A 23,526-nucleotide genomic window follows, 5' to 3' on the forward strand; every position below is an offset into this window, starting at 1 on the left:
TTATTCACACCAGTGCTAAAGGGCATCCGCTCCCCACGCCGCCTCCCTATCTCAATCTACACGGGACGTTTCCCCAGAAGCAGTCCTGAATTCGACAGGACTAGCACCTCAAGTCACCAGATGTCCATAGTGTGTGAAGACGCAACAAATAAAATGACGCTACTAATTCCTTGCCGCTCAGGTTTCCTAAAAAGGTAGGTTTGCAGTTTCCTGAAGCTGCCGCTTGCCCTTCAGGTGCCTTGCCCGAAACTAAAAGAAGAAAAGAGAGGAGATAACACAGCTCTCCTTCACAGCAACGGAGCAGCGTTTCCCTTGCCTCGAGGAGAACAGACGGGAACCTTCGTTCGGGCTACGCCTGCGCCTCACCTGGACACACCTGTGCTCACCTGAGCCTGCGCGGGCGCCTCTTCCCCCCTCCACCAAGCCCGCTGCCCTCTCGCCTCCCTGCCCCGCCCGCTCTTGGCCGCCGCGCAGGCGCACTTGCCGCTCGCCCGGCAACACTCCCGGGGCTCGGCTCAGCGCTGTCATGGCGGCAGAGAGCAGCAGCAGCAGCACCAGCAGCCGCCGCAGCAACTGCTAAGGCAGGCAGGAAGCGATGGAGGAGCTCCTCGCGGCGTCGGCGGAGTGAAGGAGCTGCACAGGAAACTTCCAGCCGCTTGCCTGAGGTCGAAGTTCTTTGCCCATCCCTCTTCTCTACCCCGGGCAGGTAGAAGCCAGGCTGTTGGTGGGGAAGCACCGGAGACACCTCCCGCTGCCTGGGGTCGGGAGAGCCTCGTCCCTCCCCGCCGGCCCCGTCCGCGGCAGAGGCGAGAAGGAGCAGCAGGGCTGGGTGAGTGGGAACTTCTTTGCCGGCCCTACTTTGTCCTTGCACCTGTGACTGTGCGTGAAGGGAGGAGCGGAGCTTGCAGTTACCTCAGCTGCTGGAGCACAAGGACGGCGGAGCGAAGCACTGCAGAAACAGAGCGGGGCAGGGGAGAAGCGCGTCTCTAATAATAATAATAATAATAATAATAATAATACAGAAGTAAACGCCTTCGGGAGTCCCGCGCTCTCTTCCTTGCAGGCAAGTTTAGTGCCTGACAAAGAAAGGGGCTCACCTGCCTGATGCAGTTGCACCTGCCCTCATTTTCTGGGTTGAGGGGGGGTGAGTGCAAAGAGAGAATGGGGTAGTGTTTCTTGATTAGTTAGATGACAGGCTTTTTCAAATGTTTTCAACAAGCTGCGTCTGCTACTAATTTTTTAATATAATTGTCTTTTTTTCTAGTTTTCAGATTAAAGAGGCCACTGTCCTTGTGCCGAGGGAAGGAAAACAAGATTATCTCAGCGCTCAGAAACTGGACCCGAGGCTACGGATTGAACTCTCTTTATTTCTGGGGTGCTGGCTTCTGCTGGCAACCTGGAAGTGAACTAAGCTATGGCGAGTGAAGACAAACAGGTTGCTTCTCCTCGGCCAACAGGTGATGATGGAGGAGGGGGAGGTGGTACCGGAGGAGGAAAAGAAGGAAACGCGGCCGAAATGGAGAGCAAGCTGCAGCCTTTGAATCCAGGAATCCCTATTCGTGGTATCAGGATGAAATTTGCTGTTCTGACAGGACTGGTGGAAGTCGGAGAAGTATCCAACAGGGATATTGTGGAAACTGTGTTTAATCTGGTAAGGCAATCACCTTTCTAACTCTTTAAAGGAGAAGGATGGTATGTGGTGAAACATAAGGAAAGCAATACATTCTACCCACATTCATATTACTTCATCCTTACAGTTAAGGCTGCCCGCCTACCTATTTGTCACAGGGTGGTGCATCTGGTAAGCTATTCTCCCGGAAGGGATCCTTACTTAGGCCTTACTTAGTAACCGTGAGGCTGCAATACTTTTTCCACTCACAGTTGTTCTGTTTCCTTGCTTTCCCGAGGTATAGCTTCTATCAAGGAACTTTCCTGCTATTTACACCTTCATAGAAGTCATTTGAAAGCACTTAGGTTCTAAATAGTTGTGCTGTCATATCTGTTTGCAATGCTTAAATGTATTTTGGGATTTTAGGCTAATTCACAGTTGGAATATACCATTGTTAACACACAATTGCTGGTGCTGCAAATTTTAGGGCTCTGATGTAAGGCTTTGATTTTGCAGAGGTATGCCTCTTTTCTCCCATGTGAACATTTTAAGCCCATTTTCAGTAACCATAGCAATATAACTCTTTGTAGATATTTCTACCAATTTGGGTAGAACTGGAAACATTGTGCACCAGTGTTACTTATCTTGGTAGCACTCAACTTTTCCTAGTAATAAGAATTTCCTTGGAGAATGACAAATGCTACACCAAAACAGAAGGATTTGTTTAACGGTGAGATTATATTTGAATATCACAATTGTAGTGGCAACGGATAGTAATTATGTGATATTCTGAATGGTGGTGCCTGTTCAGTGTACATTTACGTAAACATTAGATGAGGATAAGTTATATTGCTGTCTCAACCATAGGTAAGAATGGTTGAGTTGAGAAGGCTGTGCTCCAACACTGCTTAAATGTAATCTGGCTTTAAAAAGTGGAATGGAAAGCTCAAAGGCACAGTGTATAGTGTTCCACATATGTGTAAGTATCTGGAGACCGAATTCTTGATCCTGCAAGAATTTAAGTTCTTTTGCAAATCATCTGTGGCCCTGCTGAGGGTTGTCGGTTGGTGCGAATAGAACTGAGATCCCTTTAGAAGTTAAATGTAGGCAATACATTCACAATGTCCATACAACTTGGTTGGGTAAGACTGCAGACTTTTATTTGACTTAAATATTGGTAATGTATAACTAGGGTGGAACGAAAATGCTCTGCCTAGGAAAACTGAGGTCTAGACCTGCTATGTAGAATAAATAGAAAGCAATTATTCTGACTAAATAGTGCAAAAACATATGTGCGCTAGGCCTCTTGTAACTTTTTACAGCTGCCTGTAGCTTAAAAAGCAAAACAAAACTTTTACGTGTTTCCCTGGCACAGAAGAAAAAAAAAAGCAGTTGTGCCACATTAAACTGATCAAGAAGCTATAGACAACCAACTGTTGTATAATACAGAAATCTATTTAAGTCTCTGAAGCATTGCAGCATCTGTACAAAGTATTGCTAGCGTGTGTGATCAGGCATACTACAGAAGTGAAGTACTGCTCTGAAGTTTCCTGCCCACTCATCGTTCTCCTATGTGTAGTGAAATAAGTATAAAATCTCTTTCTTTTAGAATCTGGCTTCTGTAGATAAATGCTGTACGTTGTGGAAGCTGCAGAAGAAATAGCTCCCATGTTTTGCACTGAAATAATAATGCAGTTTTTATAGGAAATAGAAAGCTGTCTTCAAGAAATTCAGTGTGTGACCTAAATAACAGGATATTCTGCAAATTTTCCATCTGCCTGGAACCTGAGTAGAAAGATAGGAAGAACAGTTTCCTTTAGAACTGAGTTTCATTAAATACACCCACAACTTTGTTAGAAATTTCTGCAGGATATGTGTGTGTAGATAACTCATGACCATACCAGGCTGCACTAAGTTGGACTGTTGATTTAACCAGTGCTGTCAACTCTGACTGAAAGCTGTTCTCCAAGGTGCCAGAGAGAGTGTGTCACCCCCCCCAATCCCTGCTACTTCAGAACATTGTAATGGAAAAGGCCAGGGGTTGAAACTGGGGCTTCTGCATGCAAAGCATGTCCTCTGTCTCTCTGTGGTTTGGATGTGGATAGCAGTGGCAATGTATGTCTTGTTTGCTACTCTCTTAAAATTCTCCACCCTATTTGTGGGTAGAAAACCAGGTGGGCCATCTCACTATTTTTTAAAAAAGAATATTTTCAACATTTTCATGAGGGTTGGACTCCCTGTTAGTAGCTTCTTTCTCCACCCCCCAAGCTCCCCCCCTCGAAAACTGTATTGTCAGCCTTGCAACCATTTTGCATCCTGCACAGTGCCCCTGACCCAGCATCATTCTGGAACAGGGTGTGTGGGATGAGGAAGGGGTGGCAGCCATCGTTAAAAAATTGAATAATACAGTGGTACCTCTGGTTATGAACCTAATTCGTTCCGGAGGTCCGTTCTTAAGCTGAAACCGTTCCTATCCTGAGGCACGCTTTCGCTAATGGGGCCTCCTGCTACGCGTGTGCCTCTCATGTGCGATTTCCGTTTGCATCCTGGGGCAAAGTTCGCAACCAGGAGCAGCTACTTCTGGGTTAGCGAAGCTTGTAACCTGAAGCGTTCATAACCAGAAGAGTTCATAACCAGAGGTACCAGTGTATTTGGAGAAAAGGTCTGAAAGTGTTCTTTTTCTAGGGGAGGTGAGGGGAGAAAACCTCCCTCTTTCTTTTGGAAAAAGTTTTCTGAGAAATGTCAGCTCTGCTTTAGTTTGAGCAAGCGGACTTTGCATAGTTGCTGGGAACAGTAAAAATGGGTTGAACGCATGTAGTGTTGAACTGGAATCCTATGGCTTTGACACCCTACTTTAGCCATAGCATTGTAAAACGGCAAAGCAAGAAAAAAGATCCCGAACGTGTAGTAAGAAGTAAGTCTTACTGTGTCGAAAGGGGCTTTCTCCTAGGTTTCAATCCTAACTTCATGTACCTGGGACTAAGCTCTGCTGATTCAATATATTTTTCTTCTTAGTGGACAAGGTTAGGACTGCAGGCTTGGACTTTTAGCCACTATGTTATGCTGAGCTGGGCACTAAAAAGTTAATATTCAAATATGATTTAGTTTTGTGGGGATAAAGTAGACAGGAGAAAGGTATAGTTGAGCCTCTATTCCAGTAGTGTCTCTCACTTTTTTTGAGGAAAAGCGAAGTGTTGTAATTCAGGAAAGTGTTACACTGGGAGATACTCAGTGCTCCTGACCCTTGGTGCCTACAGATGAGTTAGGCACAAATTCATGGTGCCCCCCCCCCCAAGACTTGTTGCAGTCCTTCCTCCTACACCTGTTTTGCCTCGTAGCAACTTCTCTTTGCACTTGTCATAACATAATTTTTGTTTTTGGGTAGTTCCTGGAAATAGCTCTGGTGTTGCGTGTGTCACATTGTAAGTAATTATAGGGCAGGAATGACCAGATATCACCATAAACAAAATATGTTACAAGACTGATTCCAAAAGTTACATTTTTATTTTCATGAATCTTAATAGGTAGTCCTATGAGTACTCTCACTGCCTTTTTATAGCTAGTGCCTATTTAAAGTATTTTGATTTCATGCCATACTTATTCTCCAAAAGCAGGTTAATTACGCCAGGGTTTTTTTTGAACTGGCATTTGGGTTGTGAAATTAGATGACTTTCACTTATAAAGTGAACTTCAGGTCTTCTGAAAATAATATGTGATGCAAACCTTAATAATGACAAGTTCCTAAGTAAAGGTATGTTTGCTCTCTCATCAAGTACAAAGTGAGCATGGGAGGGATGGGGAGCCACACAGATTTGGACAGGAAAGAATAGCAAGCTTGACATATCTCAGATGTGGCTGTGTTTGGCTATACTAGTATAATGGAAGATCTGCAAGCCTGTTATCTTCATGTCTCAATTATGTACAGGTGTGCTTGCTAGAAAAGAGCCAGCACCAGCTGAAGTGCAACTTACTGCTATTCAATGGCAGACATTGTTCTGCATTTAGCCTCTTGCACAACTTCACCATTGCCTAAACGTAGATGGGAAGCTTTTGAGCAGGGATTGAAATTTTTTATTCGCACCTCTCTGCCAAGTTGTATAAGCTGCTTGCCAGAGCATGACTTAAGTAGGCTGGCTAGTTCCCTGGTTATGCCAGCAGTGTATTAACCATAGCTTCAGTTGCATTGCAGGTTGCAATAATGCAACACATTGCACCTAGGGTAAGAGTTTCTGATGGAAGGCTCTCCAGAATTAGCATCACAACTACTTGAAGCATTCATATTATACAACGTTGTACAGTGGTACCTTGGGTTAAGTACTTAATTCGTTCCGGAGGTCAGCTCTTAACCTGAAACTGTTCTTAACCTGAAGCACCACTTTAGCTAAAGGGGCCTCCTGCTGCCGCCGCAGCACGATTTCTGTTCTTATCCTGAAGCGCTATTTCTGGGTTAGCGGAGTCTGTAACCTGAAGTGTATGTAACCCGAGGTACCACTGTACTGCAAATAAGGCAGTTCAGCCTGTAGTTGGATTCAACCTCTTTAACTAATCTTTCCCTTGAAAATGTCAGTTATAAAAAATATTATATCAGAAACCCTTTTTATTTTTAAAAGTCCTCAATAAAAGACTGCTATAAAGGATTAGACTTGTACTCAAGTCTTTAAGGTGAACTGAGAGAGTTCTATAGATAACACTTTTTTTGAGAACACATGTACTTCAAAGTAACTTTTAAAAATTCTTTCATTCCAAAATCCCTTTCCCAAAGGTCATGTCAAATGTAAAAGACTGGTCTTTTGCCAAGACATTTTGCCCTTTTTCTTATCTTAATGACCCATCCATTTCTTTGAAGTGATAAACTATGTGACTCAAGGCTCTTTGCTCTTATAAGAATTGTGGTTAGAAGAAAGTATTCGTATCCCATTAAGAAAAGTGTAGCTTCAGACGAGTGCTATCATTCTCTGAGACATGTTAAGATTGGCTAATCCTAAATGAGAACCTTAAATTAGTTCAGTGTCCTACAAGCTGATTGGGGGCAGGACCCTTAAACATAGCCCTTCCTTCCTTCCCTCCTTCCTTCCTTCCTTCCTTAACCATCTCTTTGAAAGCAACCTTTTGCACCTTTCCATCATTACTGACCTTTATTTCTTCTTTCTTTGGTGATCACTCATAGATGAGTAAGATTGTCTTCCATGAAAACGGTCTTAACAGTGAGTTCTAAAGTGACTATGGAGGCCATTTCTGGATCCATATATCCTTCCACAGAGGGGACATAGGTTTCTGCTTGGGAGTTGATCACGGTGAGGGTTTGCCAAATGTGCCTTCCTCTTAGCTTGTTTCTCCTTTCCGCTCTGAGTTTGTGCTTCTAAAGTCCACAAAACCTTTGGTAAAGGCTGTTCTCCAACTGGAGCACTCACAGGCCAGTGTTTCCCATTTATCAGTGCTTATACTACATTTTTAAAGATTTGCCTTGAGAACATCTTTAAACTTCTTTTGTTATTCCCCCAGTATTTCGCTTTCCATTTTCAAGTTGGGAATAGAGTAGTTGCTTTAGAAGACGATAATCTGGCATCTGAACAACATGACCAGTCCAACAAAGTTGATGTTGAAGAATCATTGCTTCTACATTGGTGATCTTTGCTTCTTCCAGTACACTGACCTTAGTTGCCTGTCTTCCCAAGTGATGTGTAAACATTTTCAGAGACAACATTGATGGAATCTTTTGAGGAGTTGGAGATGGCATTTATAAGTGTTCCATGTTTCACAAGCATACAGTAAAGTTGGTAGTGCAATAGCTTTGTAAACAGGCATTTTGGTTTCACTGTGGATGTCCCAGTCCTCAAACACTCTGAGCTTCAATTGGGAGAAAGCTGTGCTCGTGGAGCTCAGGTGATGCTGGATTTTGGCATCAGTGTCGGTCCTTGTAGAAAGATAACTGCCCAGGTAGGAAAATTGGTCGACATTTTCCAACGTTATACCATGGTTGGATTTGTGGTGCTGCAGAGGGGTTGTTTTTTGCTTGTTGGTGCAGCACTTTGGTTTTTTGGATATTGAGCGATAGGCCAAGCTTTCCAAAATCTTCTGCGAAGATATTTAGGATGGTTTGGAGGTCATCCTCTGAGTGTGTACACACTACGTTGTCATCAGCATACTGAAGCTCTATGAATATCACTAAGACAAATGAGTATAGGGAAGGTGTGGGGGGAGGAGGGAACTCACGCCCAGAGAAACTGTAAATGTTGGAGGACTTGTCTAAGGCTGTAATTCCCAATCAGGCTGCTCTGATCATGATGTGGGCTGGTATAGATGGCCCAAGCTTTCAGCTTTTGTTAGAACAACTCTCTTGTTACTCACCCTTCATCATATGGTGCCATGGAGGGTTACACTGAAAATACAATGTAATGCTATTCAATAATAATAATAAATTCCAAAATACTGTACCATATAAATACATATCTATAATCAAACCAGATGATATATAGGGGAATAATAGCAATAGTTCAATTTTCAGAAGTTATACGCATGAGCATGGCATATTCTATATGCTTTAGCTCATTACTGAAGGCTTCTCTCTAACCTTGGTCACTGTTAGAGTAAGTACCATCAATAGTATGTGAGAGAAGCACTGGGGCAAGCTCCTCTGCAAATGTGATACTAAGACTTGGTAGAAGAGTAGAGAGGTGAAGTTTTAACAAAAGAAAATTGCTGGACCTTTCTAGAAGTTGGTCTGAATAGTGACTTATTGTGAAGTAAGGCGCATTCCTTACTAGAAGTCTGTTAAATAATTAACCCAGTAATTGTGCTTCGCCTCTAAAATTTGATCTGGAGCGTATTCTTTGCGTGTTCTGTGCATTGTTTTTCCTTGAAAATGTTTTACACTAGCCTTTTCAAAATGAGGAAAAGCATTTTTATGTATCTTTAAATATTATGTGCAGTTTTCTAATTCTGTCTTAACCATTTTCTATAAATAATTTGACCGTTAGTTAATATAAGGTCTAAAATGCTATATCAGGTATATGGCTAATTGAAGCTGCAAGTCTGTGCACATTTACTTGGAAATAAGTCCTCATTGAACTAGATGGGCCTTACATCCATGCAGATATGCATATGAACATGAGCTCGTTTCTGGTTTACTCCACAGGTCTGAGGGGGAAAGTGGAGTGGGACTTAACTCCGGCTTTTATGTCTCCTGCTCACTTACACCCCTCACCATCCATGTCTTAAGGGCATATCTATCAAGGTAAAGCTTGACAAATGCAGGGCTCTAGAACATGGAGAGAGCCTATGTTTGTTCAGCAGCCTTTCGCTCTGCTGGTATGCCCCAAACACCTAGATGAGAAGGAGGAAGGGTTGGCAGAAGATGCAATGGCTGTGTCACCTGGCGTGGCCATATTATGTCTTCCATGCAAGTGTAAATCACATAAGGGGGAATGCTTGAAATGTGCAGTAGTCTAATAGCTGCAGCATAAATCCGTCTACTTGTATTAACACTGTTTCTGCAAAACTACAACTTTAATTTTTTAAAAGTGAGAAGTTGTACTTCAGCAGTGGAATGTGCAAGGCTGCTATGGAATGGTGTTTCACCTCTCAAAATGTTGTGGGTTGTTTTTTTTTTTGCTATCCCAACTTTTAAAGTAAATTCATACATTCTTTAGGATGCTATTGTACCTTTCCCATGAAACTTATGTAAGTCATTCTTTTCATCCTGTTAACAAGACTTTCTAATGTTAGTGCTAAGTGAGGCGATCCAACTAGTATTTGGCAATCACTTCGCATTCAATGGAAGTGTGCATAACTGTCATTACGTAATCTCTTCTAGGTCATTGGTGAATGCACCTCTAGCTCTGGTTATCCTAGTTCTGTCACTTCAGTCTATGTATTGTGCCCATGATAAAGTAACGCTGATTTGAGGTAGGTTTTGTTTCTAGAAAGAAATTACAGTGGGCTTAGTAAAGGGCCTGGCTTTGTAGTGACTTACAGCTGTGGACACACATTATTGCAGGAGTAAATGAGGAACACCACTTAATAAAGACGAATCTTCAAATTATCTAAAGGTTTCAGTGAACCCCCCCAAAATTTGAATCCTTTTTGTTAAGCAGTGTTAGTTTTGGGCAATGTAATTGCTTCGCTCTGCAGCGCAAGTCTTCAGGAAGCTATACAGTGGTACCTCAGGTTACATACGCTTCAGGTTACAGACTCCGCTAACCCAGAAATAGTGCTTCAGGTTAAGAACTTTGCTTCAGGATGAGAACAGAAATCGTGCTCCGGCGGTGCGGCGGTAGCGGGAGGCCCCATTAGCTAAAGTGGTGCTTCAGGTTAAGAACAGTTTCAGGTTAAGTACGGACCTCCGGAATGAATTAAGTACTTAACCTGAGGTACCACTGTATGGGAAATCATATTAAGCTTAACTGCTTAAGCCCACTTTTTTGAAAAGGAAAAAAAAAAGCTTTATGAATAAACTGGTTTAGTTGTAACATTTCCTAACAAGTGATACTTTTTTAATATCTCCTTCTCCACTTTATATGTCTCACATTCCATACAGTCTCATCCCATTTGTCTGCTTTTGTGATTCCCATCTTTGGACCTTCTGTCGCATTGCTCTCCACACATTTAAAGCCCATTGCTTTTTCTTCTTTTCGGGCCATTTTCCTATTCTTCGTTGAGTTTCTTCTCAAAAATCCACTATATAAATTTGATAAATAATAATAAATATAAATACAACACACACACAGAGAGAGAGAGAGAGAGAGAGTAGAGCTTTCCTTAATTTACTGGATCTCATCCTGGAATGCGTTGCCACTTCCTGGGTTACCCAGTCTTGCCAATCTTAATGGCAAACTCAGGTGGTTAAGTGCCCATGGAATTTTTGGAGCCAGTAAAAGAAAACGGTCTCGACATATGCTGGATAATCCAAGATTTTAGCAGAGGTACAAAAATACATTTTTAAAAATAATAAAAAGCAACTTTCAGGGGGACAACCGCACTCAAACAACTCAGTAAGGATTGAGTATGCTTACTACTCATAGAGTGTTGAGGAAAGAAAAGCAGGAAATGCAGGGAGAATAATGGAATTGTCTGTTACAGAAGGGCTGGCAGGAACCCAGGAAAGAGGGTGGGGGAAATACAGTGCAACATTTGTTGCATGTTCCACTTGTCTAATGTAGATTGTCCTTTTTTGAGGAGAGCAGGAGCTCTTTTTCGTTGCTATATGGTGCTTTGCATGCTCTTGGCATTAAAAACTTCTGGAAATCTAGAACTTTTAGCAATAGACAAATTAATTTGATAATAAAATTGCAATTAACCAGCACAGGCAAGTTATGCATCCCTTAGTTCAAGAGTTCTTCTACTGTGTTTCGAGAAGTAAGTCAGAAGTAGCAAATAGATCAGGACAGCTTTTCAGACCACATTTGTTTCTTCTGTGCTATGAAAGTAATGGATGTGATGCTATCTAAAAACCTTCTGAATATACTGTAATAAGGTTATATGACTCATTGTACCGATGGTTATATGCAAATAACAAAGTAAAAAAAATACAGATATAGCCAGGTTAATAAAGGATGGAAAGGCAGACAAAAATACTTGTCAGTGAAGTACAAAATATTTTTACATGTACTGAGGAAAGTTTTTAGAGTTATTTTGCGGCAAACTTCGTTAGGACAGCCTTGAACTCCAATGTTTAATACTTTTTGGCTTGAAACCATCGTACAAGTAAAATATATTGGGTATAATCTTGCATTGTAAATCCTATCAAAGGGAACTTTGACTATAAGTGAATTTCACCATGTTCATTTGTAGTTGAATTGTCTGCCTTCATGATTGAAGCTTAAAACTTTTGTGCAATGCGACATAAAAGACTACTGATTTCAGTCTACTGTATTAAGATTGCAATAGTCCTGAAATCTTACATAGCTTTAGTGATGCTTTTTATCTTGCGAATTTCCAGTTTGGGGCAAAATAAGTGGAGTTCAAGTGATTCTGAATACTTTTGTGAAAACTTCAGTATACTTTTTAAAGTTGAGATGTAAAAAACAAAGCATATTACTAGATGTAATAAGAATTTGTATTCCTTGAACCTGCTGTGGATTAAATTCTTGCCTATGTTGTCATATATCTCCATTTTTGCTACTTTTGTTTAACGATATCCCTTTAAAATTCAGATGCCTGAGATGAATTTGCCTTTTTTCATGCCCCTGGATTCTTTAAATGGAACTATTAAAATTGTGAATTACACCTTGTTCTAAATCTAGAGGGTGATGAGACTGGAAGGAAACAAAATAGTTTTTATCCCCTGATTGCCTTCATGTTTGCAGTCTTTTAGAAACTTACTTCCTCAAGCTACTTGTTACCATCTGTGGTGCCATATGCAACAAATGTGTGATACTAAGTTAGATCTTCACAGTAAACATACAAAAATAATAATGCTGTCATTAAGTGATGGCACATATTTTTAAGTAGGAACCTGAGCTGTTCATTTTCTCTTTTCTGATTTTGTCCTTCTGAGAGAAGCACCTCTTTTTTATTAGTTTTCTTTTTTCCTACCCCAGTGGTAAACATTGCTTAGGCTATGATCAGATCTATCCATTTCCACACTTTCTTGAAACCTTTAAAGCCATGGTAATGACAAGGATGATTTAATTATTGGTTTTCTACAGTTTGTAAAAATAGCAGTTCACTCTTTCAGTTTTTCTTGCAAAGTCTGTTCTTTCTAGAGTACACAGATGAAGCATAGATAATTGCTCTTATTATTAGCCTTTTACTCTAGTGTCCTAAAGAATTACAGTACAGTAGTCTCTTGAGTAAAACATATAAATGAGACCCAAATACTTGTCCATGCTGAAAACGTGGTATAGTTATTTCAGAAATTAAACTAGCCTTGAGCACTTATTGTCATGAAACATTGATTAAAAAAGTATTAATTAGACTCTCTATAGGCTTTATAACTAATCCTTTTTCCAGCAACCATGGGTTGCATCCAGTACTGCGTTAGTGGAATTCTGCTTCCACAGTGGGACTTATCCTGCCCTTCCTTCCTGCTGTGTGCACACGCCAACAACTGCTTCAGAGAACCTGTTGCTCTTGTGCAGTGGCCATGTTGGATACAACCTTATTGTTTTTAGACTGCAATCCTCGTTTATTTACTGCAGATCATATTGAGCAAAGGGTGAGTTACTTCTGCATAAATATGTATAGGGTTGTGCTGCTAGTATCTGAGTGACTCCATACAAAGTACACTAAGGCTGCAATCCTGTAACTGCTTATCTGGTAGTAAGACCTATGCTGAGTTGACTTGTATAAGATTGCATTGTAATGCTATCTGCATTATCCAACCTAGTGCTCTCTAGATGTTTTGGACTCTCATCAGCTCCTGCGAATATGGCCATGATCAGAGATGATGGCAGGTGGAGTTAAAATATGTGGAGAGCACCAGGTTGGGAAAGGCTAGGCTAAACTGTAGCAATTAGGAATTACTTTCCATTTTCTGATGGATATATTTCTGGTGTATTTGAGTCATGTACATCCTAAACAAACACCTGTATTTTAGGGAAAGACACCTATTTCGCTGGGATGATTCTATAGGAGCATAAAAGCTGTATTTGTTTAACTATAACAGTATCAGTTGTTTAATAGTATAAGCTAAGTTTTTCTCTGTCTTTAGTGAACTGGTTTAACAGACAGCATACGCCAAAGACCAGTCAGTCTAGATTTGTGGGGCTGCACCAAGGTGTTACCTCTGATTTCCAGTTGAAGCAGCTCAGGTTGAATGTTAGCGTGTACTCTGTCAACTTCCACCTGAAGTTTCTATCTGCCCCACACATGGCATTACATACAATGCCAAGTATGAGGTAGGTGGCTGTGCTTTGGGGCAAATGGCCTGGCAGGCCACATGGAGACACCTGGAAGGTCAAATTTGGCCTGTGGACTAGTCTCTGCTGCTGCTATATGGGAGAACCAAACTTGCTTGGCATCCTACTGCCTATTTTTTGCTTTAGTTTCACAACAACACCTGCAAATGCCTTTTGAACACCAATAGGTCAGATTCATGACAAGCCCTCTCCATAAATGCTTCTATGTCATGCTGTTGATTACTATACTAATATATTTTTAAAAGTCCTATGAAGTGTTACTGAAACAAAACTTTACAAATTTAAACTATGCATATAGTTTAAATTTTGTTCTGGACTTTTCTCCAAGGAATAAATAGTCTGGTGTATTATCCATAGAAGATACACTCCAGTTCTAAAATACATTCCTACTAACTGTCACCAATATGGATAAGACATGTTTCCTGATTTTGTGTCTGCCGCATCCATAAATACTTAAAGCATTGACATATCACCAGCTTTCAGCAATTTGTTCTGGGTGTGGAAATTTGATAGCATGCAAGGAGCTCCTCTACACAGACTGGTTTCCTCTTTAGTTTCAGTGGATGGCTTCTATCTGTATATTCCTTCTTATGAAATAATTTGAGTAATACTCTTGAAATATGTAAGTGCTACCATGGTAAAAAAATCAAATAAATCTCTAGGTCACTTTTTTGAATATTTTGAAAATATTTAAATTATCAATAGATGACCACTGATTATTAAGTACCGTATTTTTCGCTCTATAACACGCACCTGACCATAACACGCACGTAGTTTTTAGAGGAGGAAAACAAGGAAAAAATATTCTAAACGAAACAGTGGATGTATGATTTTTGTGGTTCATGCTGTGGCCAGACATGTGATCTGACGGTGAGTTTGGGGTAGCCCAATGCAAAAATCCTGAGGATCCATGTGGATCCGTGCTTTGTAACCACGTTTTAAGTGGGGAGGGAAGGAAAAGAACTCAAGGGACAAGGAGCACGCGTGGGGTGTGTGGAGAAGGATGCTGCTAATAATGCAGGAGAGGCTCCTCTCTGGCTTTGCTCCTTTAGAACAAGCAGGCTCTGCGTCTCTCCCTCCTCCCCGGCAAGGAAACCATGATAGTAACCACTCTGAGACAAATCTAGAAAAATTGCGACCAACACTCTCCCCCAACAAGCGCAGTGAGGTCAAAACACACACACACGCAGAGAGAGAACTGGCCCTAAAGTCACAGGGGTGCTGGGGGAGTGAACGGGAAGCAAGAAAAGGAGAAGGAGCCCTCACACACACAGAGACACACAGAGTGTCGATTCTAAAGTCGCAGGGGCGCAGGGAGAGTGAACGGAAGCAAGAGAAGGAGAAGGAGCCCTCACACAGACACAGACACAGACACACAGAGTGTCAATTCTAAAGTCGCAGGGGCGCAGGGAGAGCGCAGGGGCGCAGGGAGAGTGAACGGGAAGCAAGAGAAGGAGAAGGAGCCCTCTCTCACACACACAGAGTGTCAATTCTAAAGACGGAGGGAGAGCGCAGGGGCGCAGGGAGAGTGAACGGGAAGCAAGAGAAGGAGAAGGAGCCCTCTCTCACACACAGACACACACAGTGTCAATTCTAAAGTCGCAGGGGCGCAGGGAGAGTGAACGGAAGCAAGAGAAGGAGAAGGAGCCCTCTCTCACACACACAGACACACAGAGTGTCAATCCTAAAGTCGGAGGGAGAGCGCAGGGGCGCAGGGAGAGTGAACGGGAAGCAGGAGGAGGAGAACGATAGCTCAAGCACACACACACACAGCCCCTACAGTGGCTAATCCAAAATCGGACAGCAAAAAACTGCAGGCAGGGACAGAGAGCATGGGGTTGTTTTAAAGCAGCCAACCCCGCTCTGCTTCTCTCCCTCCTCCCGGCTAGGCTGGCTGAAAAGCTTTGCTGCTACTTAGCAGCTCAGTGGGGAGGAGAGAGGAACATAGAGGACGGGGTTGTTTTAAAGCAGCCAACCCCGCTCTGCTTCTCTCCCTCCTCCCCGGCTCCGCTAGCTGACAGGAGCCACTTACTGTTTCAAAGCGAGCCACGGACTGCTCACAACTGCAGCAGATTCCCCCGCCATCTGTAGGCATTCGCTCCATAACACGCACAGACATTTCCCCCTACTTTCTAGGAGGAAAAATCTGCGTGTTATGGAGCGAAAAATACGGTAAATACACTGCAAATGGCTATTAATTGCTACCATTATCAGTAGGTTACAGAACATTTTTTAATGTCATTGTGAGCCAAGAGAACAGAAAATGATATGAGTTCTAGGTTTGTCTTGCATAAATTGCACCTCAAGTCATGGTAAGGTCATGTATTGGGTTTGGGGAGGTTTCTGTCAGAGTAGAGTACAGTGGTACCTTGGGTTAAGTACTTAATTCATTCTGGTAGTCTGTACTTAACCTGAAACTGTTCTTAACCTGAAGCACCACTTTAGCTAATGGGGCCTCCTGCTGCCGCCACGCCGCTGGAGCACGATTTCTGTTCTCATCCTGAAGCAAAGTTCTTAACCTGAAGCACTATTTCTGGGTTAGTTAGCAGAGTCTGTAACCTGAAGTGTATGTAACCTGAAGTGTATGTAACCCGAGGTACCACTGTATTTAACAAGATATTTTATTTATTTTGCATGAGTTGTGGGTTTTTCAAGCAGCAAGAGACCTAAAAAGGCAGTAGAACAGGTCACTTACTCATTACTTTCAGAATACCAGATTGATGCCACTTCCTTTGCCAAACTGATAGAAGTTGCAGTCCCCACCTACTCCTTTTAGCACTACTGACTTTCTAGCTTGCAGCTAGTTTATCACGAGTCTTTAAGGGCTACTGTATATTTCTAAGATGTCTTGCTTTTAGATGTCTTGCTTTTGGTCTTGATGTCACAAGATCCTGTATTTTCACTATGAAAGCACAATGGACACCAGTATCTTACAGCCGTATGTCTCATTATACTAACCATTGTGTAAACCCAACCCTTGAAAACAAAATCCAAGATGACCTTGTGAAACATGTGTTATAAGGAAGACACACAGAAGGCCGTATGATCTGAGACTAATACTACCCCACCCCCAGTAAAACCTTACTCTAAATTTTGCAACCTGGTTTTTCCCAAGCTGAGTTAGGTTCAGTACAGACTGACATACTATGTTTCAAGGAAACATATTTTTGTGTATTTCTTGGAGTTTGTTTGTTACTTGTTTTCAATCCAACCTGACAGAACGCAGGAGGTTTTAATGCATTTTCTAGCTGTGCTGTAATCTTTGACATGGAAATAACAGTGATCTTATATTTTTATTGATACAAAATGGGCTCTTTGGCCAACTGTGAATGTTTGACACAATAATTGGATGAGTTCTTGATTGTTCTTCCACTTCTTGTAACTATTTTCTGACTTGTATCAATGAATAAACAAAGCCTCGTCAAAATTGATTTGACTGTCTTGTAGCCTGTGCATCTGATCTCAATTAACCATTTTCAGAATAGTCTTTTTCATGTTCTTTGTAACTTTCAAACCCTTTGCATGCTCTTCTGTTACAATTGTACAGACTAGGACAAGACATATTGTCAATAAATTGCACAGCTTGTTGTAATGAAGTAGCTTGTAGTTATCAAAGACCTACTTAAACAGCTTAATTGTTCACAACGCTTTCTGCTAGAGCATTACTCCAAAAATGAGATGCCAGTGCTTTAAAATTGTACAAATTAGTGTTTTCTAATTAATTGTCTATCTTAGTCTGTACAGCCCAGTATTGTTGAAATAAGTAAAGATAAGTAATTGTAGGGAGCTGGTGGTGTTGTGGTCTAAACCACCAAGCCTCTTGGGCTTGCTGATCAGAAGGTTGGCAGTTAAAATCTGTGCAACGTGGATTTTAGCATTGCACAGGGCACTGCAGGAAATTTGAGAGCCCAAAGTCTGCCACTGCTGTCAATGTTCAATGCATGGTTAGATTTGGCTCTCCTGTCTAGATATGTCTAGGTATCCCTAGCTATGCCTAGGGATATTTCCATTTTGCAGTCTGAGAGACTCATGTCTATTTAGTCTACAGTGGTACCTCGGGTTAAGAACTTAATTTGTTCTGGAGGTCTGTTCTTAACCTGAAACTGTTCTTAACCTGAAGCACCACTTTAGCTAATGGGGCCTCCTGCTGCCACTGCGCCACCACTGCACGATTTCTGTTCTCATCCTGAAGCAAAGTTCTTAACCCGAGGTAATATTTCTGGGTTAGCGGAGTCTGTAACCTTAAGCGAATGTAACCTGAAGTGTATCTAACCCGAGGTACCACTGTATTATCGCTTTAAATGTGGAAGCTGATCAAAACGTGTGTGCAAATTGCACCTTCATTCGCTACATATTTCACAATTTGTAAATAGTTTGAATATCAGCCAAAACTAGTGTTACAAAATTGTTCACAAAATTGTGTTACAAAATTTGTTTCCTTGTGAGTTCCAGGGGTGGAGTACTGACTCAGGCTTCCATGCCCTAATAGGCCTTGTTCTCAACAGAGACAGGGAGGCTCTCAAAGAGGCTGTCCCTTTATTAGGAAATAGTACTAACAAAACATACTAACACAAGCAACTATCACACTGGTAACAGACAGAGAACAGCTCACAGCTGCAACCAGAGAGACTAAACCAAACCTGGCAAGTAACAAAGGGGAATTGGGACTGTTGCATGACAGTATATATTAGCAAGCCAAGTTGTTGTTGACACATGGCAGCAATTGATTAAGCTGGTGGAATCCCCTTTGGTAGATCAAATCCCTGCTTATGTTGTAACACTGTGTGTTCAAATTTTACTCGGAGTAAGTTTTACTCTGAGTAAAACTCAGTTGAATGCCACCCATAGCACATGTTCTTTCATAACCCTTTAACTCCGATAACAAATCAAGAAAAGGAGTATTCTTTCATTTGCAACAGAATTTATTATAGATTTGTTTTTGTTTGGTTAGTTTATAGGTAAAGGTAAAGGGACCCCTGAACATTAGGTCAAGTCGTGACAGACTCTGGGGTTGCTAATCTCGCTTTATTGGCCGAGGGAGCCGGCGTACAGCTTCCGGATCATGTGGCCAGCATGACTAAGCCGCTTCTGGTGAACCAGAGCAGTGCACAGAAACGCCGTTTACCTTCCCGCTGGAGCGGTGCCTATTTATCTACTTGCACATCTACTTTTATGTGCTTTCAAACTGCTAGGTTGGCAGGAGCAGGGACCGAGCAACGGGACAATTAAATCTAATTTAGACAACTTGAGCATTGACTTGGTTTGCACATCACAGTAAGCCAAGCTGTAGCTTACTGGGACCACACTGGGCCCCAGTGAGAAGCTTGCAGCTGCTTTGCTCCTACCTTGTCTTTCACTCCTGTGCTGTACCCTAGGTTTTCCACTAACCCTCTGGATTAATTTTTTTGTTGGGGGGTGGAGTGGGAGCAGGGAGAGGAAGAAGTTCCATTGCACAGGCAGAAAATAAAACCCACAGTAAACTATTTTGTTCACTTAATGTGGCAGTTTGCACCTCTTGAGTTAACAACTTGAGTTAATTGAATTGTGCATACCAGCATTGGAATAAGGCTGTGACCTTGCATAACAAGTATGTTCAAAATTGCATATTTCACCCTCCATTTATAATGTTACAAGTTCCATGCACTTGATTTTTTAGTGAGCCATATGAAATGCTTTACAGGTAGTCTTCCTCGTTTTTGGTAGAGAATCTAAAGCTCTGTAAATTGCTTTGAATTCTGAATGAAAGAAAATGTTTTGTATGTCGTACGGTTTTGAAAGGGAATCGGAGAAATTTATGGAGTATACAGTAAGTATTAGCCACAATGTCTATGCTGTACCTCCACTATGGGAGCTAGTATGCCTCTTGACTACTAGCTGCTGGGAATTGCAAATGAGGAGGGTACTCAGTTCCTGCTAGTTGGCTTCATGTAAGCATCTGATGGACTGCAGAACTAGTTCATCCTTTGGCTGAATCCAGCAAGGCATTTCCTACCTTCATACACCATAACTTATCGATTTCTCTCTCTAAACTTTTAAAAATTATATAGAGCAAGAAGAATCCTCTCTGCGTGTCATGTTACACTTAGGTCCATTCGGAGGCTACTCACAACCAGGGCTTTTTTTTCAGCCAGAACTCAGTTCCAGCACATCTCAGGTGGGTTCTGGCACCTAACCATTGCTATTCTAGGAGAATGGGGTACGTGTCTGTAGTGAGTTCCGGCACCTCTTTTTCTAGGAAAATAGCACTGTTCACAACACTGATGGCTTTAGTCCAAACATGTCCATTAAATTAAAGAGCTCTATTTGGAAGTGTGTAAAAATAGTTTTTTTCACAAAGCTATGCATTCATGTTTAATTGTTAATTGGTGCAGACTATTGCGAACATTTTCCTAGCATCAGAAGTTGATACAGTTTCCTTTTGTGAACACTTTCATTAATGACAGACAGCACCAGTGTATAAACATGGCATTGTTATAATCATTTCCTCTAAGAGTATGTTGCCAAACTGTTATGGCAGTAGACAGGTGTTTGTAACTTGAACTGACACAGAAGCTGGTGTGGGACTTCTCTGAGTACTGCTATTACTGGGTAAAATTTCAGGTCAGTGGGTACTGGAATCAGTACTTAAATTAGTACACGTAAAACAGATAGCTTAAAGGAAATGAGCAAGGGCCGTTTTTGTGAATTAAGGAGTGCTTTGCTCAAATTTAATGGAATTAATTGTAGTTTTTTTGTTCACTAATTAAGAAGGGTATTGTGAAGACGCAGAATTAATTTACTTGCAAAGCAAAGTGTGCTTGATAAAATAAAGTGCACGTGCTCTCTTTCTCTGCGTAATATATATGCAGCCTAGAATAGCATTAGCTTCGTGTTGCGTTTTTTTGGGTTAAGAATGCGTCAAACCCGGCAGTGTTTACTTCCGGGTTTTGCCGCACGTGCAGAAGCGTTCTGCGCGATTCGTGCATGCACAGAAGCGCTCTATCACACTTCACACATGCGCAGAAGCGCCGCTCTGGTTACGGACTTTTCTGGGTGTGAACAGCACCCCAGACCAGATCGTGTCCGCAACCAGAGGTATCACTGTACTAAATTAAGCTAAGCTTGACAAAAAAAAAGTTACCTTGGCACTTTCAGTGGTGTGTTCATATTTCCTCTTGCCCCTTTGATAACTAATGGCCTGCAGTGCAGTCCTATGCATGTTTACATGAAGATAAATCTCACTCTGTTTACAGGTACTTCCAATAGGAATTGTAGCTTTGGTAATCTAAAACCTGTACAACATTTCCTATAGGATTTAATTGATTAAATTTTACATGCTACCAGTATATGTTTAGCTTAATGGTAGAAAAGCCTTGTATAGTTAACGTGAGTTCTTCTCTTAAATTACAGTTTAAAAACCTGTTAAAATATTAGTATACTTTTGAAGAATTTTAGAGAATCAGGTGGAGATTTTCACATCTGAGTACAGTGGTGCCTCGAGTTACAAACACCTCAGGTTACAAACGCTTCAGGTTACAAACTCCGCTAACCTGGAAGAGTTACCTCGAGTTGGGAACTTTGCCCCAGGATGAGAACGCAAATTGTGTGCCGGCGGCGCAGTGGCAGCAAGAGGCCCCATTAGCGAAAGCACGCCTCTAGTTAAGAACAGTTTCAGGTTAAGAACGGACCTCTGGAATGAATTAAGTTCATAACTAGAGGTACCACTGTACAGGAGACTTGCAAATACATTTTTTCTTCTTTCATTACCTCCAATGCCCATGAGATGGTGCTCATTCCCTTTTGCTTTTTATGTGGCAGTTTTTTATGTTTATATATTTGACATATATAATTGCATACATTTTAACTTAAGACAGGGAGAAATTAATTGTGCTGATCAAAGTTACACTGTTATATTAATAAAAGAACACCTGCAGACATTGTTAAATGTGGAATAGTCTTAAGTAAACATGACCAAATAACTAGTTCAAAAATGCAGCAATACATTAGTTAACAGTGGTAATTAAAAGTATTGGACCATTTTCAAGAAATATCAGTATTGTTAAATTAATTAGAGAGTATTGTTGGGTCATTGTGGGCATACGATCGCACCAGAATACTGTTTAACAGCACGTATTCATAACAGGGCTTTCTTTAGCTATGTCTGTTACGCACTTTAATAGTAGTCATATTCTGTACTCCAAAACCTCCCCCGTCACAATAGCCATTTTCCTGCTTAAGTTGATGCAGAAACTGTGGTCGTTCTATCTTTGTATTCTGAATGGCATGTGTATATTGCATTACATCTATATGCATGCATACTTTTAGCACCCACATTATTTCTGTAATTGTAAGTTGTTTTAAATGTTTTTAATAATATATTTTATTTTTAATATTGTGTTTTAATTGCTGTAATCCATCCTGGGACCATTTGGTGAAGGGCTGGTAGCAAATTGTAGTAGTAATTGTCCTCATCCTCATCCTTCATCATCTTTGAATGAAGGGCAGTATAGAAATTAATAATAATATAGAAACTGACAATAGATTGGATCCAGAGTTGTTATGAGTAGAGTCCATTTGCAAAGTAGGTTTTTCTTACCCTTTCGTGCCCCCTGTACCCTCCCCAAAAATATCTGTGAAGGAACCCAGCAACAGGTCGTCTTAAAGAAAAAAAGCCTGACCAGAGCTCTTCAAGGTGAGATCTCTGTTCCTGTTTTTATTATTTTTCATTTGTATTTTCTGCATGGAAATCTGGAAAATAAATTTTAAAATTCAGTTTTATATTCTAGATCTGTTCTGGGAATTTTAAGTAATTACAGACTGCCACATTGGGCCTTTTTATTTTATTTTTCTAATTGGCTAAATTCTTCATAGTGTCCAGATGTGTTATCGTTCCACTTCCTGCCTCTATACTGTCTCTTCACTGTACAGAAAAAAAGAAAAGGCTTTCTCAAATGTAACAGTTGGTGACCAAAGATTGATGAACTTAAATGACAAGTGGACTCTGCTTCCTTGGAGGTTTTTAAGCAGAAGTTTAGATGGCCATTTGTCATGCAAGATCTAGTTAAGATTCCTGCATTGCAGGAGGTTGGAGTAGATGACCCTTGGGTCCCTTCCAACTGTATGGTTCTATGATTCTGTCCTGGAATAACTAATGGAGATTGTCTAGTCTGGCATCCTAACCTAAAATACCATTGCCCCAAACATCCACTGATACAAACAGGTCGGCACATCCTGTGGTCTAGCACAATGTACTTGGTGTGTGATTTCTTCGTTGGTTTCTGATGTCATAGTCCTTTGGTCACATAATTGTGTACCTAGGGACAGGATCACTTGGGCAAGTCATAGCTCTGCTGGTGTGTTGTAGCAAAAGCAAGTTTTGTAGCACCTTCAAGGACCAAACAGATTTAATGTTAGTGAGCTAGAGTCTTAGGGTCGTGGTTTTTTTTAAGCCCCTTTATAGAAGTCCCCAGTGCTTCTAGCTTTGTGCTGTTGTGAGTTGATAACCTGCAGCACTGACTTTCCAACGTGTATCTCTGGAAGAAGGGAGGATGTGCCCACATACACTACTATGGGCTGCACAGTGCGTCATTTCCTGTATCTACTCAGAATCTGGCAGAAGGTTTGCTACTGTGTAGGATTTCAGCATACTGATGAGGTCATCGGTGCAATCTCCAAACAGAAGCATTTTTTAATTGCTCAAAGTAGTTACAGTACTTTTCCGTGTATGAGTCGAGCTTTTTTTACTCAAAAATAATGTTTAAAAACTGGGGTCGTCTTATACACAGATAGTGCATAGGGGGGATAGGTGATTGGTTGCAGCCGTGAGCTGCAGCTTGTAAGCGGTAATTTTGTGGGTGATTGGTGGCTGCGGCAAGGGCTGCTTTGGATTGGCTGCTGCTGTGGTAATTGGGTGGCTGATTGGTTGCTGCGTGAAGTTCTGCTGTAGATTGGCTGGTGTGGCAATAGGGGATGCTATTGTGAGGGGGCAGGCGCTGGTATGATTCTGCAGTACAAGTGATTATGAGCATTTGTCTGTCGGGTTGGTGATTTTCTGCATCCCCCCCCCCAAAAAAAGCTCCA

The 23,526-nt window shown here is 41.4% G+C and overlaps 1 protein-coding gene across 4 annotated transcripts in view; it reads left to right on the plus strand.

The window, feature by feature from the left end:
• The first annotated feature begins 468 nt into the window (after positions 1 to 468).
• The window catches only part of LRBA (LPS responsive beige-like anchor protein), a 354,335-nt gene continuing 331,277 nt past the window's right edge, over positions 469 to 23,526 (plus strand). For all 4 annotated transcript variants that reach the window (XM_083630908.1, XM_083630910.1, XM_083630909.1 and 1 more), the window contains exons 1-2: positions 469 to 829; positions 1,265 to 1,651. In XM_083630908.1, the coding sequence (XP_083487034.1) occupies positions 1,415 to 1,651 (237 nt within the window). In that variant the 5' untranslated portion in view covers positions 469 to 829; positions 1,265 to 1,414. The remainder of the gene's footprint in view (positions 830 to 1,264; positions 1,652 to 23,526) is intronic.

This window comes from Podarcis filfolensis (genome assembly GCF_964270895.1).
Source record: "Podarcis filfolensis genome assembly, chromosome: 9".
Lineage (NCBI taxonomy): Eukaryota > Metazoa > Chordata > Lepidosauria > Squamata > Lacertidae > Podarcis > Podarcis filfolensis.